This window comes from Myxine glutinosa, chromosome 2 (assembly GCF_964187855.1).
Source record: "Myxine glutinosa chromosome 2, kmMyxGlut1.1, whole genome shotgun sequence".
Taxonomy (NCBI): domain Eukaryota; kingdom Metazoa; phylum Chordata; class Myxini; order Myxiniformes; family Myxinidae; genus Myxine; species Myxine glutinosa.
In genome coordinates this window covers 10,517,314-10,538,114 of record NC_136262.1, presented here as the reverse complement: position 1 = coordinate 10,538,114, position 20,801 = coordinate 10,517,314, and the positions used below count along the sequence as shown (strand labels likewise).

Genomic DNA, 20,801 nt, shown 5'->3' with positions numbered 1-20,801 from the left:
AAGTGTTCTTTTCTGGTCACGAAACTTGAAAAATAAATGGAGCAGCAGCGAGTCACAAGAAGAGGAAGGCTGGGGATATAACCCGATCAATGATAGGATAATGTCAGTGAGGTTGAAATGACATCCGGTGAACACCACCATCATTCAGATAGATGCTCCAACTTCTGCAGCCGGTGAAGAAAATGTGGAGGAGTTTTAAGGAAAGTTGCAGGAACTGGTAAAACAGTAAACAAGGGCCTAAAGGAGAAGTTTTAATTTTGATGGTATACTGGAATGCAAAAGTTGGAGAATCAGGAGCACCAGGGATTGCAGGAATGCATGGACTTAGTATAAAAAAACGAGCCAGGGGAGGGAATGCTGGAATTCTGTTTAGAGAATGATCTCGTAATTGCAAAAACTTGGTTCAAACAATCCCAGCGCAGACTGTGCACCCGGACTTCACCCGGCAGGCAACGTATAAATCAGATTGATCAACAGAAGATGGAGAAGTGCTTTGCTATTTGCCAATACTCTGCCAGGCGTAGATTGTACGACTGATGATCAACTCCTTGTAGTAAAACTGAGTCAACTTCCCAAAAAGACATTGTAAAAGAAGAGGGCAAACACAACATCCCAAAAAGCAAGCAGAAAGAAGAATGGTAAATGGAAAGAAGGAAAAATTTCAAAGGATTTTTGCAAAGATATAGAAAGTGACAACAAAGTTGGGAAAACAAGAGATATTCCAAAAAAAAAAAAAAGTGAAAAGCTTCATCTTCCTGGTTTGAAGATTGAAGTGAGCGGAGAGAGGAGAAATTAATAGATGATCAGTGTTGGGGAGAACGGCAATGTCGGGATTGACAAAGATCCGGAAAAACAAAGATGCGATAACACGAACGAAGAAGAGGGTGGTGAATGATCCGGTGTTTCCATTTGCAATGTATGGATGTGAGTCATGCATAGTGAAAAAAAACAGAAAGGAAGATTGACAATTTTGAAATCTGGTGTTGGAGACAAATGCTTTAAATTCCATGGACAACAAGAAGAACAAAAAAAATCGATACTTGAAGAAATTAGACCAACGTGTACATTAGAAGGACCGATGATAAAACAGAAACTGTCCTACGTTTGGGTCATCATGCGAGCAGAAATCGAAAGTCTGGAGTGTTGGGTGTGGTTGAGGGAAGAAGAGGAAGCTAAAGAAAGCCAATGGAATGCAACCGAGCTGTCTCTGCCAGAGCTTCGGAAAGCAGTGCAGGATGGGGATGTTTGGGGAAAATTGATCATGAATGTCACCAGAAGTCGGACACCACTTTACGGAACTAGATAACTTCGGGATATCAATATAACTGTGTGCATTTTATTTTATTTTATTTTTATTTTTTTTGTATACAGAGTCGAGGCTCGTGAAAGAGCTAACATTTATCAAACAAACAAATCAAACAAACAAGTAAACAAAGTATATAAAAATGGGAGCGGTCGACAAGATGGGGAGAGAAGGGGAGGAAGCACACAAACACAACATTTGAGGGCAGGGACATCGGGAGATGTGTGGGAGGCAGAGGGCCTGGGGGGAGGAAGGATAGGTATAAAACGCAAGGACACCAAGGACTTCCAGGAAAGAAGAATCTCGCGAGATCTCGGAGACGGTGGGAGGGATTTTCGAAGCTCCACACGGTCTCCACGTTTTTCGAAGTTAAGTCTGTTCACAATTGTATTTTGTTGAAACTGTATTTATCTTTCGGTGTGTGAAGTTATTGTGTGCAACTTTGGTTGTTTCTCGGTGTTTATCTTTCATAAATTGATCGTCTGTTTGCCGTGTCGTGTCTTGAGGCCTTGTACAGTGTGCACTGTACAACCTTGAGGCTTTGTTTTTCTCTCAGCGGTCCGTCGTTTGTGATCCAATAACTTTCGTTCTCTGTATTCCCAGGCTTTTCACCCATAGCCTACTTCCTTGTGTAAATCTCAACTCAAAAAAAAAACAAAAAAAAAACAAAAAAAACATTTCCTTCTCTGTTCTCATTCGTTTATTCATTCTTATTCGTTCGTTCGTTCTTCGACCACGTGTTTCTCCCCCATTTCCCCAGATAGTTTTCACTCATTAACCTTCAATGTTTACACTTTCCCCTCAAGTTATGTATTCCGTCATATTTTATAACACCTTTTTCTTCTTCTTCTTTAAAAGGCTGCTTTCGACTTGCTCACCAAATCAATTCATCCCAAAAAAAATATCCATCTCCTATAGTGCTTTTTTTCTACATTCCCTAACCTCTCCTGCACTCCATCCTCCATCCAGCGTCCTTAAACGTATTTTTAACTCGAAGGTCACAAGAAACTCATTTTGCAATAAATGTTCGTTTCCCATAAATCGTACACTTTCAAAAATCCAATCTCACCCCTCCCCTCCAAATCTTCCCCATAACCCCTCCCCTCCAAATCTTCCCCATCACCCCTCCCCTCCAAATCTTCCCCATCACCCATCCCTTTCAAATCTCCCCCCTTGCCCCCTCCCTCCTAAACTACCCCCTCACCCCTCCCCGCCAAGACGCCCCCTCGCCCCTCCCCTCCTAGACTCCTGCCTCACCCCTCCCCTCCAAATCTCCCCCATATCCCATCCCTTTCAAATCCCTCCCCTTGTCCCTTCCCTCCCAAACTCCCCCCTCACCCCTCCCCTTCAAATCTCCCCACCCTCATTGCTTCTCAATTTCCCCCCTCTCACTCCCCCTCCTCAAAGCGTCCTCCCCGCTTCTTCCCCCTTCAAACTCTCACCTCCATCTCCCCCAACCTTCTGCCTCGCTCTTCCCCCTCCTCAAATAACACCTCATTGTGGCTCACCCAATCACCATCAAACCTTTTGTCCGCCCCATCCTTCCCTTTCTCCGAGCTATTCTGAAATCTCTGACACACCTTCAACAGCTCTCCCTATCTCTTCCACCTCTTCCACATCTTACCCTACCCCTCCTCCCCCCTGTTCTGTATCTGATGCTCCCCCTTCCTCTTCATTAACGGTATGGACCACAAACATCCGGGGCCTTCGTTCAAACTTAACTGTTCTCTCCATACAGGTTGCTTCTGTCAAACCAGACGTGATCTGCTTAACAGAAACTTTCCTCCTTTATGATGTCTCTGATTCCATAGTATCTCTCCCGGGCTACTCCCTCCTCCGGTATGATAGACCTGAGCCTCGTCCTGGAGGCGGGGTTGCTATCTTTATCAAAAACTCTCTTCCTCACTCGCCCTGCACTGCACTCTCTCCACCTCACCCCCAGGAATACCTCTGGCTACGGCTTCCCCTTCGCTCCCACCTCTTGTTCATATGTGTGTTGTACCGTCCACCAAACAGTGATGACTCCATCTACATCTCGCTGTCTGATGATATGGACCAACTTCTATCTACTCATCCCAACTCTCTCTTCCTCATATGTGGTGATTTCAATTGTCACCATGCCAGTTGGCTGGGTGTGGGTACCTCTCTCACCAGCCATGGCTCTTCAGCAAAGGACTTCTGCGACTCACTGGGACTGACACAATCTGTCAATTTCCCGACCCGGATCTCAGTCAACGGAACATCTTCTCTTCTGGACTTGGTTATGACTAACTTCCCTGAAAATGTCTGCTGCTCTTCTTCTGCTCCGATCGGATCATCTGATCATGTCCTTGTTAAAGTGGACATCTCTCTGACCATCCTCAGGGAGCCTGCTCAGCGTCGACGAGTCTGGCATTTCACTCAGGCCAACTGGCACGGTCTTCAAGCAGCCATCAATCATCTGGACTGGTCTCCCATCTCTACCACCTCTGACATCAACTCATCCTGGGAATTCTTCCAAAGTAAATTGCTCTCTCTCATGCACAGATTTATCCCATCTCGTCTTCAGTTGTCATACCCTTCCTCCCGTCCATGGTACACGGAATCTTGTGGTGAGGCTGTTGCCCAGAAACAACTTGCCTTCGTCTCCTGGAAAGCAAATCCAACGGAAGGAAATCTCATTTCCTTTCACAAAGCCCGAAACAAGTGTGTGTCCACCCTCAGGAGAGCCAGGAAACAATATCTCTCCGTTCTCAAGACCGAACTCTCTTATCTGTCTCCCTCTTCCAAATCCTGGTGGCGTCTGGTCAAATCCGTTTCTGGTGTTTGTTCCCCCTCCATCCCCTCCCTTACCTCAAACGGCTACACAGCTGACTCCGCACGTGAAAAAGCTGAATGCCTCAACTCTGTGTTTGCCTCTAAATCTTGTGTCCCAAACCCATCCCTCTCTGTACCCACCATACCCAGTCGTACCCTGCTGCTCCTGGACTCCGTGTCCTTTCCTCCTGACAAGGTGGAAAAGTTTCTGTCAACCCTCGACTCTGATTCTGCAACTGGACCCGACGGCATCAGCCCACGGGTCCTAAAATCCTGCTCTGCTGCTCTATCTCACCCTCTCTCTGTTCTCTTCACCCTCTCTTTTGCTCAAGGTCAACTGCCATCTGCTTGGAAATCAGCCAACATCACCGCTTTGCACAAAAAAGGTGCAAAAACAGATCCTAGCAACTACAGACCAATCAGCCTTCTCCCAATTATCAGCAAAGTCATGGAATCCATCATTGCTTCGGATATGAAATCTTTCCTCTTCTCCAATGGCTTGATCTCTGATCATCAATTTGGTTTCAGACCAGGTCACTCTACTCTGGACATGCTGCTTCTGCTGTCTCAACAATGGATGGAGGTCCTCAATGCCAAACAGGAAATTAGAGCTGTCTCCCTCGACATATCACGTGCCTTCGACACGGTCTGGCACCCCGCTCTGCTCACCAAACTCTCCTCCTTTGGTATCCATGGAAATCTCCACGCATGGCTGGCGGACTTCCTCTCTAGTCGTCGTCAACGTGTGGCCCTGAATGGGTTTCTCTCATCTCCTCTTCCTGTTCAGGCTGGAGTTCCCCAAGGCAGTGTTCTGGGCCCCGTGCTTTTTCTGGTCTTCATCAATGATCTCTCTGACTCTCTCGAAAATCCTCTCTATCTCTTTGCTGATGACTCCACTCTCTGCCGCTCCATTCCTCTTCCCTCAGATCGGCAGTCTGCTGCCTCCTCACTCTCTGAAGACCTGGACAAAATCACAGACTGGTCAAACAAGTGGAACATGTCTTTCAATCCTGACAAATCTCACACTCTTACTATGTCTCTCCGAAAAGATCGACTGGACAACCCTCCCATCTACTTTCTCAACAATCCTCTCCAAGAAGTTCTGTCGCTCAAGATTTTGGGTCTCACTATCTGCCATGATCTTTCTTGGGAAAACCACATTTCCAAGCTGGCCTCCAAAGCCAGTCGCCGACTGGGCATCCTCCGTCGTGCGAAGTCCTTCCTCGGCACACCTGAGCTCCTCACCACATACAAGGCTTTCATCCGCAGCTCAATGGAATACTGTTCTCCCCTATGGGCCGGTGCTCCTGCCTCACACCTAGCTCGGCTTCACGCTGTTGAAACCAAAGCTTTCAGAATTATTGGAATCTCCCGCGATGAAGCTATCTGTGAGGGCCTTTCACTCACTCACCGCAGGCAGGTAGGTGGTCTTTCTGTCTTCTACCGACTCCTCTCCGGCCTTGCACCCCCAGCTCTCTCTGTGCTCTGTCCCCCAAATATTCCTACAGGTCGCACAAGATCTGCCAGCAACCCTCTGATGGTTAAACTGCCGAAATCTCGGCTCTCTGCTCACCTTCACTCTTTCATTCCTCTTTTCTCCCGCCTCTGGAACAAACTCCCTCACTCCCTTCAATCCCACTCCTCCCTCCAGGTCTTTAAAACAGCTGTTCACCACCATCTCTTATCTTCCCCCATCCAAAACCTTGATCTTTTCTACCCCCGCTAATTCACCCCAGATCCACCTTGTTTGAAATTCCAACTTCTTTCCTGGAAGTCCTGGCAGTGTCCATATGTTTTATACCTCTCCCACCGCCCCCTTCCCATGCCCCCCCCCCCAAAGCCCTCGCCCTCTCTCAGATCTCTCGATGTCTCCATGTCTCTCGGTCCCTGCTCTCAAATGTTGTGTTTGTGTCCTTCCCCCTCTCTCCCCATCTTGTCTACCGCTCCCGATGTTATATGTTTTATGTGTCGGTTTGTCTTTCTGTGTGATTAATGTTCGCTCTTTCACGAGCCTCGATCTTGTATACAAAAAAAACAAAAAAAACAATTTAAAAAAAAAAAAAAAAAAAAAAAAAAGCCAAAAGTCACCTCTAAAAAGTGGATTTGGGGTGAAATTAGCGGGGGTAGAAAAGATCAAGGTTTTGGATGGGGGAGGATAAGAGATGGTGGTGAACAGCTGTTTTAAAGACCTGGAGGGTGGAGTGGGATTGAAGAGAGTGAGGGAGTTTGTTCCAGAGGCGGGAGAAAAGAGGAATGAAGGAGTGAAAGTGAGCAGAGAGTCTTGATTTTGGCAGTTTAACCATAAGAGCGTTGCAGGCAGATCTTGTGCGACCTGCAGGAATATTTGGGGGACAGAGCCCAGAGAGAGCTGGGGGAGCAAGGCCGGAGAGGAGTCGGTAGAAGACGGAAAGACCACCAACCTGCCTGCGGTGAGTGAGTGAAAGGCCCTCGGAGGTAGCTTCATCGCGGGAGATTCCAATGATTCTGAACGCTTTGGTTTCAACAGCGTGAAGACGAGCTAGGTGTGAGGCAGGAGCACCAGCCCAGAGGGGAGAGCAGTATTCCATAGAGCTGCGGATGAAAGCCTTGTATGTGGTGAGGAGCTCAGGTGTGCCAAGGAAGGACTTCGCACGACGGAGGATGCCCAGTCGGCGACTGGCTTTGGAGGCCAGCTTGGAAATGTGGTTTTCCCAGGAAAGATCATGGCAGATAGTGAGACCCAAAAGCTTGAGTGACAGAACTTCTTGGAGAGGATTATTCAGAAAGTAGATGGGTTATTTATCATTTATCATTGATTTATTGATTTATCCATGCGACATGCAACCACAAGGGAGCATTGATATTGTTACGGTCCGCGGTTAAGGATGTTGTTTGCCGAGCGGAGGCACCGCGACCTAACAGTTTCCCCGATTCACCCGATTCACCCAGACGTTGGCTGTATCGCGCCACAGATATTCAATGTGGAAAACTCTAAAGCGACCGAATGCAAAGAGGAAGAAGAAGACGTACAGAAGAGTAACGGGATTTATTATTTACACACACAAGCAAAAGGAGCAGTCACGGTTATTTACAGGGGACATGAAAAAGCAGGTGACACAGTGAAAATTACTAGCTTATCTAACAGGCTTAACTTACTACCCAGGACAGAACAAACAAAGACGACTCACACGGGGAATGATGATAATAGGGATGGCAGGTGGATGGCTGGCGGGATAGGGAGGTCCAACTGGTCCTGCAGCACGATCGGCTCGTTGGGCAGCCGCCGTTCCTTTGCGGCCCTGCTCCAAACTGCCGTCCAGGCCCCAAGCTGCTGTGGCCGCTGCTGCTGGCGAGCAAGGCGACGAATAGCAGGCTTTGTGCTTCCCTGGATGATCTCCACGCAGCTCAGCCTTGGACCTCACAACTCAGCTCTCTCTTGGACCCCTCTCAACTCCGCTTTCCTCTGACGACTCAGCCCCCTTTTTGGACCTCACAACTCAGCTCTTGTCATAGCTCATCTCCTTGGGGAACGTCCCGCGGCGGGTTATATAGGCCCCGCCCCTCCACCTTCGCGAACCTCCTTGATGTTTCTCTCCACACCCTCTCCAAGTCCAAACCCTTGTTCATGGTTGGTTGAGTGGGGCTGACTCACTCCTCCCCTCTATGATGAGGTCGGGACCCGCCTTTCTTCCCCAACCCTGCCTCGTGGCCAATGGCGGCAATTGTTGGTTGGCAATGCGAATGGCAATTGTTGAAAGGGGAAATGGAGGTTTTTGGGAATGGGAATGAAGGGAATCTATCTTTTTCACTTGGTGCAATGGAGTGTCATGTTAAAGGACGACAAAGCCTTAATCTAAAACACATAAGGATATAAACTACTGAACAAGGGTATTATAGTGTCCTTCAATGGATGATTTATGGAATTAACTACCGGGACGCCCTTTTAACTTTTACACAACACTGGAGGCAGGAGGCGCAGAATAAACAATAATAATAATAAAGCACACAATAAAAAAAATACAATCCTCATATCCGCAACACTATGTTTATCGTGTGTGAACCGAAACCTTCACAGCAACTACATTCCTGGATAGCAAACAGTGTAAGATTATGTCTAAAATATCAGAGAAGACCAGACTACTTGTTATCTATGGCTTAGTGCAGGAATTTGGGATCGGTTCAGGATCCCCTTGAAATCCCGTTAACACTTAGTGAAGGACACCATGGGATTTTAACATCCACCAGCTTGTGCCATCAGAGGGGAGTGTGCATACATCGATTATACCCTGCCAGTCCTTAAGCTCTGGCGGCATTAGCTGGTAGACACGTTCAAGATGTCTGGCGGCATTAGCTGGTAGACACGTTCAAGATGTCTGGCGACATTAGCTGATAGACACGTTCTAGATGTCTGGCGGCACTAGCTGGTAGACACGTTCAAGATGTCTGGGGGCATTAGCTGGTAGACACGTTCAAGATGTCTGGCGGCATTAGCTGGTAGACACGTTCAAGATGTCTGGGGGCATTAGCTGGTAGACACGTTCAAGATGTCTGGCGGCATTAGCTGGTAGACATGTTCAAGATGTCTGGGTGCATTAGCTGGTAGACACGTTCAAGATGTCTGGCGGCATTAGCTGGTAGACACGTTCAAGATGTCTGGCGGCATTAGCTGGTAGACATGTTCAAGATGTCGGGGCATTAGCTGGTAGACACGTTCAAGATGTCTGGCGGCATTAGCTGGTAGACACGTTCAAGATGTCTGGGGGCATTAGCTGCTAGACACGTTCAAGATGTCTGGGGGCATTAGCTGGTAGACACGTTCTAGATGTCTGGCGACATGAGCTGGGAGACACTTTCAAGTTCCCACGGTGTAATTTACAAAGAGTAGGTGAGTTATTGTTGGAACCCTGAACAAATTCCAAATTATTGCTCTGGCAGTGCTGGGAAGGCAAGGGCAGAACATGTAGCATAACCTTTGCCAGGAACTGCTTTGGTAGCCCGACACTCTGTAAAGGGTATGGTATATTACTACATTGCTTATGATGATTAGCTGTTGATATGTGACACTCCTAATACAACAACAACAACAAACAAAGTCTGTCAACTAAAAAGCAATATAACGCAACCTTTATTACTTTCAAAATTGAAGATTTTTCAAGTATATTGATGATTGGTCTTGTCTGTTTGTCTGTCTGTCAATCGCCTACAGGTCACAATTCTAAACCGATTGTACAGGTAGTCACAACTGGGAAGCCTATTGATTTTGAGGTCAATGGTCATCTCAAGGTCAAATTTCTAAAATCATTGTTTTTCATCCAATTAACTTGAAAGTTGAGCAGCATTGGCATGAAGAGTCATTGAATTGGGAAATCAACTATTTTAAGGTCAAAAGGTCAATTCAAGGTCAAACTTCTAAAATCATCAATTTTCATCTGAAAAATCATCAATTTTCATCCAATTGACTTGGATTATATTAAACAGCAATTGTTTCGTGCATGACTGAACTGGGAAACTAACTATTTTTAAGGTCAAAAGGTCAATTCAAGGTCAAACTTCTAAAATCATCAATTTTCATCTGAAAAATCATCAATTTTCATCCAATTGACTTGATATATTAAACAGCAATTGCTTTGTGCATGACTGAACTGGGAAACCAACTATTTTTAAGGTGAAAAGGTCAATTCAAGGTCAAACTTCTAGAATCATAATTTTCATCTGAAAAATCATCAATTTTCATCCGCTTGACCTGAGCTTTGATTAAGATTGTTATTTTCATCCGATTGACCTGAGCTTTGATTAAGATTGTTATTTTCATCCGATTGACCTGAGCTTCGATTAAGATTGTTATTTTCATCCGATTGACCTGAGCTTCGATTAAGATTGTTATTTTCATCCGATTGACCTGAGCTTTGATTAAGATTGTTATTTTCATCCGATTGACCTGCGCTTTGATTAAGATTGTTATTTTCATCCGATTGACCTGAGCTTTGTTTAAGATTGTTATTTTCATCCGATTGACCTGAGCTTTGATTAAGATTGTTATTTTCATCCGATTGACCTGAGCTTTGTTTAAGATTGTTATTTTCATCCGATTGACCTGAGCTTTGATTAAGATTGTTATTTTCATCCGATTGACCTGAGCTTTGATTAAGATTGTTATTTTCATCCGATTGACCTGAGCTTTGATTAAGATTGTTATTTTCATCCGATTGACCTGAGCTTTGATTAAGATTGTTATTTTCATCCGATTGACCTGGGCTTTGTTTAAGATTGTTATTTTCATCCGATTGACATGAGCTTAGTTTAAGATTGTTATTTTCATCCGATTGACCTGAGCTTTGATTAAGATTGTTATTTTCATCCGATTGACCTGAGCTTTGATTAAGATTGTTATTTTCATCCGATTGACCTGAGCTTTGATTAAGATTGTTATTTTCACCCGATTGACCTGAGCTTTGATTAAGATTGTTATTTTCATCCGATTGACCTGCGCTTTGATTAAGATTGTTATTTTCATCCGATTGACCTGAGCTTTGATTAAGATTGTTATTTTCATCCGATTGACCTGAGCTTTGATTAAGATTGTTATTTTCATCCGATTGACCTGAGCTTTGATTAAGATTGTTATTTTCATGTGATTGACCTGAGCTTTGTTTACGATTGTTATTTTCATCCGATTGACCTGAGCTTTGTTTAAGATTGTTATTTTCATCCGATTGACCTGAGCTTTGATTAAGATTGTTATTTTCATCCGATTGACCTGAGCTTTGATTAAGATTGTTATTTTCATCCGATTGACCTGAGCTTTGATTAAGATTGTTATTTCCATCCGATTGACCTGAGCTTTGATTAAGATTGTTATTTTCATCCGATTGACCTGAGCTTTGATTAAGATTGTTATTTTCATCCGATTGACCTGAGCTTTGATTAAGATTGTTATTTTCACCCGATTGACCTGAGCTTTGATTAAGATTGTTATTTTCACCCGATTGACCTGAGCTTTGATTAAGATTGTTATTTTCATCCGATTGACCTGAGCTTTGATTAAGATTGTTATTTTCATCCGATTGACCTGACCTTTGATTAAGATTGTTATTTTCATCCGATTGACCTGAGCTTTGATTAAGATTGTTATTTTCATCCGATTGACGTGAGCTTAGTTTAAGATTGTTATTTTCATCCGATTGACCTGAGCTTTGTTTAAGATTGTTATTTTCATCCGATTGACCTGAGCTTTGTTTAAGATTGTTATTTTCATCCGATTGACCTGAGCTTTGATTAAGATTGTTATTTTCATCCGATTGACCTGAGCTTTGATTAAGATTGTTATTTTCATCCGATTGACCTGAGCTTTGATTAAGATTGTTATTTTCATCCGATTGACCTGAGCTTTGATTAAGATTGTTATTTTCATCCGATTGACCTGAGCTTAGTTTAAGATTGTTATTTTCATTCGATTGACCTGAGCTTTGATTAAGATTGTTATTTTCATCCGATTGACCTGAGCTTCGATTAAGATTGTTATTTTCATCCGATTGACCTGAGCTTCGATTAAGATTGTTATTTTCATCCGATTGACCTGAGCTTTGATTAAGATTGTTATTTTCATCCGATTGACCTGAGCTTTGATTAAGATTGTTATTTTCATCTGATTGACCTGAGCTTAGTTTAAGATTGTTATTTTCATCCGATTGACCTGAGCTTTGATTAAGATTGTTATTTTCATCCGATTGACCTGAGCTTTGATTAAGATTGTTATTTTCATCCGATTGACCTGAGCTTTGATTAAGATTGTTATTTTCATCCGATTGACCTGAGCTTTGATTAAGATTGTTATTTTCATCCGATTGACCTGAGCTTCGATTAAGATTGTTATTTTCATCCGATTGACCTGAGCTTTGATTAAGATTGTTATTTTCATCCAATTGACCTGAGCTTTGATTAAGATTGTTATTTTCATCCAATTGACCTGCGCTTTGATTAAGATTGTTATTTTCATCCAATTGACCTGCGCTTTGATTAAGATTGTTATTTTCATCCGATTGACCTGCGCTTTGATTAAGATTGTTATTTTCATCCGATTGACCTGAGCTTTGATTAAGATTGTTATTTTCACCCGATTGACCTGAGCTTTGATTAAGATTGTTATTTTCACCCGATTGACCTGAGCTTTGATTAAGATTGTTATTTTCATCCGATTGACCTGAGCTTTGATTAAGATTGTTATTTTCATCCGATTGACCTGAGCTTTGATTAAGATTGTTATTTTCATCCGATTGACCTGAGCTTTGATTAAGATTGTTATTTTCATCCGATTGACCTGAGCTTAGTTTAAGATTGTTATTTTCATCCGATTGACCTGAGCTTTGTTTAAGATTGTTATTTTCATCCGATTGACCTGAGCTTTGATTAAGATTGTTATTTTCATCCGATTGACCTGAGCTTTGATTAAGATTGTTATTTTCATCCGATTGACCTGAGCTTTGATTAAGATTGTTATTTTCATCCGATTGACCTGAGCTTTGATTAACATTGTTATTTTCATCCGATTGACCTGAGCTTTGATTAAGATTGTTATTTTCATCCGATTGACATGAGCTTTGATTAAGATTGTTATTTTCATCCGATTGACATGAGCTTAGTTTAAGATTGTTATTTTCATCCGATTGACCTGAGCTTTGATTAAGATTGTTATTTTCATCCGATTGACCTGAGCTTCGATTAAGATTGTTATTTTCATCCGATTGACCTGAGCTTTGATTAAGATTGTTATTTTCATCCAATTGACCTGCGCTTTGTTTAAGATTGTTATTTTCATCCAATAGACCTGCGCTTTGATTAAGATTGTTATTTTCATCCGATTGACCTGAGCTTTGATTAAGATTGTTATTTTCATCCGATTGACCTGAGCTTTGATTAAGATTGTTATTTTCATCCGATTGACCTGAGCTTTGTTTAAGATTGTTATTTTCATCCGATTGACGTGAGCTTAGTTTAAGATTGTTATTTTCATCCAATTGACCTGGGCTTTGTTTAAGATTGTTATTTTCATCCAATTGACCTGGGCTTTGTTTAAGATTGTTATTTTCATCCAATTGACCTGGGCTTTGTTTAAGATTGTTATTTTCATCCGATTGACGTGAGCTTAGTTTAAGATTGTTATTTTCATCCGATTGACCTGAGCTTTGTTTAAGATTGTTATTTTCATCCGATTGACCTGAGCTTTGTTTAAGATTGTTATTTTCATCCGATTGACCTGAGCTTTGTTTAAGATTGTTATTTTCATCCGATTGACCAGAGCTTTGATTAAGATTGTTATTTTCATCCGATTGACCTGAGCTTTGATTAAGATTGTTATTTTCATCCGATTGACCTGAGCTTTGATTAAGATTGTTATTTTCATCTGTTGACCTGAGCTTTGTTTAAGATTGTTATTTTCATCTGTTGACCTGAGCTTTGTTTAAGATTGTTATTTTCATCCGATTGACATAAGCTTTGATTAAGATTGTTATTTTCATCCGATTGACCTGAGCTTTGATTAAGATTGTTATTTTCATCCGATTGACCTGAGCTTTGATGAAGATTGTTATTTTCATCCGATTGACCTGAGCTTTGATTAAGATTGTTATTTTCATCTGATTGACCTGAGCTTTGATTAAGATTGTTATTTTCATCTGATTGACCTGAGCTTTGATTAAGATTGTTATTTTCATCCGATTGACCTGAGCTTTGATTAAGATTGTTATTTTCATCCGATTGACCTGAGCTTTGATTAAGATTGTTATTTTCATCCGATTGACGTGAGCTTAGTTTAAGATTGTTATTTTCATCTGATTGACCTGAGCTTTGATTAAGATTGTTATTTTCATCTGATTGACCTGAGCTTTGATTAAGATTGTTATTTTCATCCGATTGACCTGAGCTTTGATTAAGATTGTTATTTTCATCCAATTGACCTGGGCTTTGTTTAAGATTGTTATTTTCATCCGATTGACCTGGGCTTAGTTTAAGATTGTTATTTTCATCCGATTGACGTGAGCTTAGTTTAAGATTGTTATTTTCATCCGATTGACCTGAGCTTTGTTTCAGATTGTTATTTTCATCCGATTGACCAGAGCTTTGATTAAGATTGTTATTTTCATCCGATTGACCTGAGCTTTGATTAAGATTGTTATTTTCATCCGATTGACCTGAGCTTTGATTAAGATTGTTATTTTCATCCGATTGACCTGAGCTTTGATTAAGATTGTTATTTTCATCCGATTGACCTGAGCTTTGATTAAGATTGTTATTTTCATCTGTTGACCTGAGCTTTGTTTAAGATTGTTATTTTCATCCGATTGACTTGAGCTTTGATTAAGATTGTTATTTTCATCCGATTGACCTGAGCTTAGTTTAAGATTGTTATTTTCATCCGATTGACCTGAGCTTAGTTTAAGATTGTTATTTTCATCCGATTGACCTGAGCTTTGATTAAGATTGTTATTTTCATCCGATTGACCTGAGCTTTGATTAAGATTGTTATTTTCATCCGATTGACCTGAGCTTTGATTAAGATTGTTATTTTCATCCGATTGACCTGAGCTTTGATTAAGATTGTTATTTTCATCCGATTGACCTGAGCTTTGATTAAGATTGTTATTTTCATCCGATTGACCTGAGCTTTGATTAAGATTGTTATTTTCATCCGATTGACCTGAGCTTTGATTAATATTGTTATTTTCATCCGATTGACCTGAGCTTTGATTAAGTTTGTTATTTTCATCCGATTGACCTGAGCTTTGATTAAGATTGTTATTTTCATCCGATTGACCTGAGCTTTGTTTAAGATTGTTATTTTCATCCGATTGACCTGAGCTTTGATTAAGATTGTTATTTTCATCCGATTGACCTGAGCTTTGATTAAGATTGTTATTTTCATCTGATTGACCTGAGCTTTGATTAAGATTGTTATTTTCATCTGTTGACCTGAGCTTTGTTTAAGATTGTTATTTTCATCTGTTGACCTGAGCTTTGTTTAAGATTGTTATTTTCATCCGATTGACATAAGCTTTGATTAAGATTGTTATTTTCATCCGATTGACCTGAGCTTTGATTAAGATTGTTATTTTCATCCGATTGACCTGAGCTTTGATGAAGATTGTTATTTTCATCCGATTGACCTGAGCTTTGATTAAGATTGTTATTTTCATCTGATTGACCTGAGCTTTGATTAAGATTGTTATTTTCATCTGATTGACCTGAGCTTTGATTAAGATTGTTATTTTCATCCGATTGACCTGAGCTTTGATTAAGATTGTTATTTTCATCCGATTGACCTGAGCTTTGATTAAGATTGTTATTTTCATCCGATTGACGTGAGCTTAGTTTAAGATTGTTATTTTCATCTGATTGACCTGAGCTTTGATTAAGATTGTTATTTTCATCTGATTGACCTGAGCTTTGATTAAGATTGTTATTTTCATCCGATTGACCTGAGCTTTGATTAAGATTGTTATTTTCATCCAATTGACCTGGGCTTTGTTTAAGATTGTTATTTTCATCCGATTGACCTGGGCTTAGTTTAAGATTGTTATTTTCATCCGATTGACGTGAGCTTAGTTTAAGATTGTTATTTTCATCCGATTGACCTGAGCTTTGTTTCAGATTGTTATTTTCATCCGATTGACCAGAGCTTTGATTAAGATTGTTATTTTCATCCGATTGACCTGAGCTTTGATTAAGATTGTTATTTTCATCCGATTGACCTGAGCTTTGATTAAGATTGTTATTTTCATCCGATTGACCTGAGCTTTGATTAAGATTGTTATTTTCATCCGATTGACCTGAGCTTTGATTAAGATTGTTATTTTCATCTGTTGACCTGAGCTTTGTTTAAGATTGTTATTTTCATCCGATTGACTTGAGCTTTGATTAAGATTGTTATTTTCATCCGATTGACCTGAGCTTAGTTTAAGATTGTTATTTTCATCCGATTGACCTGAGCTTAGTTTAAGATTGTTATTTTCATCCGATTGACCTGAGCTTTGATTAAGATTGTTATTTTCATCCGATTGACCTGAGCTTTGATTAAGATTGTTATTTTCATCCGATTGACCTGAGCTTTGATTAAGATTGTTATTTTCATCCGATTGACCTGAGCTTTGATTAAGATTGTTATTTTCATCCGATTGACCTGAGCTTTGATTAAGATTGTTATTTTCATCCGATTGACCTGAGCTTTGATTAAGATTGTTATTTTCATCCGATTGACCTGAGCTTTGATTAATATTGTTATTTTCATCCGATTGACCTGAGCTTTGATTAAGTTTGTTATTTTCATCCGATTGACCTGAGCTTTGATTAAGATTGTTATTTTCATCCGATTGACCTGAGCTTTGTTTAAGATTGTTATTTTCATCCGATTGACCTGAGCTTTGATTAAGATTGTTATTTTCATCCGATTGACCTGAGCTTTGATTAAGATTGTTATTTTCATCTGATTGACCTGAGCTTTGATTAAGATTGTTATTTTCATCCGATTGACCTGAGCTTTGATTAAGATTGTTATTTTCATCCGATTGACCTGAGCTTTGATTAAGTTTGTTATTTTCATCCGATTGACCTGAGCTTTGATTAAGATTGTTATTTTCATCTGATTGACCTGAGCTTTGTTTAAGATTGTTATTTTCATCCGATTGACCTGAGCTTTGATTAAGATTGTTATTTTCATCTGATTGACCTGAGCTTTGTTTAAGATTGTTATTTTCATCCGATTGACCTGCGCTTTGATTAAGATTGTTATTTTCATCCGATTGACCTGCGCTTTGATTAAGATTGTTATTTTCATCCAATTGACCTGAGCTTTGATTAAGATTGTTATTTTCATCCAATTGACCTGCGCTTTGATTAAGATTGTTATTTTCATCCAATTGACCTGCGCTTTGATTAAGATTGTTATTTTCATCCGATTGACCTGAGCTTTGATTAAGATTGTTATTTTCATCCGATTGACCTGAGCTTTGATTAAGATTGTTATTTTCATCCGATTGACCTGAGCTTTGATTAAGATTGTTATTTTCATCCGATTGACCTGAGCTTTGATTAAGATTGTTATTTTCATCCGATTGACCTGCACTTTGATTAAGATTGTTATTTTCATCCAATTGACCTGCGCTTTGATTAAGATTGTTATTTTCATCCGATTGACCTGAGCTTTGATTAAGATTGTTATTTTCATCCGATTGACATAAGCTTTGATTAAGATTGTTATTTTCATCCGATTGACCTGAGCTTTGATTAAGATTGTTATTTTCATCCGATTGACCTGAGCTTTGATTAAGATTGTTATTTTCATCCGATTGACCTGAGCTTTGATTAAGATTGTTATTTTCATCTGATTGACCTGAGCTTTGTTTAAGATTGTTATTTTCATCCGATTGACTTGAGCTTTAATTAAGATTGTTAATTTTAATCTTGATGAAATGGACAAGTTGATGTATCATGGCAACTCTTTTTTGGGTGGTGGGGTGGATTTTGCAAGTATCCTGCTTTGCCTTTCTTGTTGTTTTTATGGCGTTTTATTCATGTCGAAGGGCCCGTTGCCTAATCAAAAATGAACGACCCTCTGTTGTGCGTCTGCCTCTTCCCCTCTCCCAAACTTACCTGCTTTCCCTCCTTCTTGTCGTCCTTTTTGCCACAGAGTGTGTGCACCCACCACACTTTCGTAAACATGCTGCCATAACCTAGGCTGAAGCCCAGTCCAAGCAGCCACACCCGCAGCTATGAAACAATAGGAAAAGGTAAAAACAATCTTGACATTATATCAAAGGAAATGTTTCCTATGGAGTCAAAACATCGTGAACAGAGAGATGATCAATATTATTCAATATTGGGGAAGGAAGATAAATGAAAGATCCAAGACAGATTTGGTGGAGAAAAGTGTGATGGAGAGAATACTTTGACCTCTACCTCCCTTGTAGCAAAAGTGTCGCTTCATTCAACAATTTTACCTTCATTTTGTGGAGGGGACAGGAGAGGAGGGAGGGGGGAGGGAGGAAAGGGGGGAGTCCCAGAGATGCTGTCTTAGTACATCCTGTAGATTCAAACCTAGTTTGATTGCCTTGAATTTTATATATTTTACACCAGTCTTGCACTTTTACTCAGTGCAGCATCTTTTATCATTAGAATCTTACATTTGATGCATCGAGCAAATTCCTTAAACATTTAGCGCAGAAGATAGCATTTAACACGTGGATACAACGGGAATCTTTTCCCAGATCTTCTTTTCCTTTCTGCAGACGAGGTTGAACTCACTGCATTATCCTCTTTGCGGGGGCAGAGAAAATGTTTTCATCATGGAGCACATGCACTATCATGGTATACACTTCGACAGGTAACAAGGTGGGTGAGCATTGCACAGCACATCGTTCTCCATGGCTCCTTTTATCCTTCCACGTTTTCCCGTGTGAAGACAGCACATCTCCCTACGGCAACTCCCACACTCACCCCGGCTACATTCACTTGTTCTTTTTCACAGAGGCACGGTCGAGGAGAGCGACCAATATTCCGATAGGGCGACATGACGTTGTGCCTCAAGGTGCATTTCCTCGCCCCTCAAACAAGCAAACAGATAGGGCAGGTAACAAACTTGTAAAAGAGCAAAATCAAATTACATCTGGGATTTGAATTACATCTGGGAATAGAGCCTGTGATTGATGCTGTGAAGAGGAACAGGTTGAGATGGTTTGGTCATGTGTTGAGGAAGGATGAAAGTGACTGGTTGAGAAGAGTGATGGAAATGAATGTAGAAGGAAGTTGAGGACGGGGAAGACTGAGAAAGACTTGGCTAAAGATGGTCGAAGAAGAAATGCGGGCAAGGGGGTTAACAAGGGGAGATGCAGAAAATAGGGCAAAATGGAGAAGATTGTCATGGGGACCGCAAGGCTAACCCCCGCTCTAGCAGGGAAAATGGCCTTAAAATGCATGTTGTTGTTGTTTGTTGTTGTTGTATTTGAACCTGGGTTCTGAACATCATGATCTGATAGTTCAGATGGGAATGCTAAACAGGCTCACCCAGGATCTTGGATTGTACATAATCCTGCATATTTGTCTGCAGATGATCAGATAGAAGCAGATACATGATCAGATAGAAGCAGATACATGAGCAGATAGAAGCAGATACATGAGCAGATAGAAGCAGATACATGAGCAGATAGAAGCAGATACATGGTCAGATAGAAGCAGATACATGAGCAGATAGAAGCAGATACATGATCAGATAGAAGCAGATACATGGTCAGATAGAAGCAGGTACATGGTCAGATAGAAGCAGGTACATGGTCAGATAGAAGCAGATACATGAGCAGATAGAAGCAGATACATGAGCAGATAGAAGCAGATACATGAGCAGCTAGAAGCAGATGCATGAGCAGATAGAAGCAGATGCATGAGCACATAGAAGCAGATGCATGAGCAGATAGAAGATTGAATTGAGGCATTTGCAAGAACTGATGGAGAGGCAGAAATTTCACATTGACCCTTCAAAGCGTATCGGAAACTTTCTCAAGTACTGTACAACCAAGTTTACCTTGTGCTTCTACAACCTGTTCTTGCTAAATGAAATCAACAGGATGCCGATTGAGGTATGAAAGGCGAAGCAGACGTTTCAGGTGTTAACGAAGCCTGGTGTGAGCTTAACGGTTAAGGTGGCTGGCTTGAGATATCCGGGTCCTGAGTTTGAGCCCCCAATCGTGTCCTTGAATTTACACCGATTGGGTTGACTCAGACTGTCATCCCTCCAAAGTCGGGAAAATGAGTACCAGATGACTGGTAACAGGGGGCATCGCATCAGCAGCACAGTTGCGCCTCCAGAAAAATGATGCAACCAAGCAGGGAAAGGGAGAAAAGAGATTTGTTCTGAAATCACTCGAGGAGACCCGATACGGGGATTTCTGTTCAATACAAGTGTAGAATCGCCCCAAATCAACATATTTGCTGAGGTGTCGGTGATCTGCCTTTTGTATGCAGACTTCACATATGTGCAGTCAAGAGGAAGGGGTAGGGAGGCGTTTCTCACAAGTTTATATGTGAGAAAACTAGGATCTTCAGTGGCACTCCAGTAAAAAAAAAAAAAAAAGAAGAAAGGAGCCCCCAAAGTTGGACTTTCCACATTGTTGGGTTGATTTTCAATGGGTCATCATTCTCAGTCTAATTACGTCCACAGTGCTTCCCTGTGAACAACTCCACCTAAAATCGTGTTTAAAATCCAAAGGGCAGCACACCCGTGAAGCACCGGGATGCCACTTAATAGCTGGTACGACATTGGAACCCAGTGCTTTGGCAGGAACAACGATTTGTGAAGAGTATAAAGAAGAACCACCTTTAGAGGCCATTTTTCCACGCATAGCAGGGGTTGGCCTTTTTCGGGCACCTTGGTCCCCTTTTTGAAGCGATGTTTTATGGCCGGATGCCCTTCCTGCCCCCAACCCTGTTAGTCACCTCTTGCGACACACAGGGAATTACCAGTGAACTGGTACTCAATTTGCCGACCTCAGACGGATGACAGGCTGAGTCAACCCCCCTGGTGTTAATTCAGCAATCGACCGGGATTCAAACCCAGGATCCTAGGATCCCAAGCCGCACCCTAACCGCTAAGCCAACGAACCCAGGAACCTAGGATCCCAAGCCGGCACCCTAACCACTAAGCCAACGAACCCAGGAACCTACGATCCCAAGCCGGCACCCT

At 41.4% G+C, this 20,801-nt stretch overlaps 1 protein-coding gene across 7 annotated transcripts in view; it reads right to left on the bottom strand.

Moving 5' to 3' along the window:
* The window catches only part of GABBR1 (gamma-aminobutyric acid type B receptor subunit 1), a 293,840-nt gene that overhangs the window by 18,348 nt on the left and 254,691 nt on the right, over positions 1-20,801 (bottom strand). For all 7 annotated transcript variants that reach the window (XM_068108736.2, XM_068108737.2, XM_068108735.2 and 4 more), the window contains one exon: positions 17,720-17,836. In XM_068108736.2, coding sequence (XP_067964837.2) covers positions 17,720-17,836 — 117 coding nt within the window. The remainder of the gene's footprint in view (positions 1-17,719; positions 17,837-20,801) is intronic.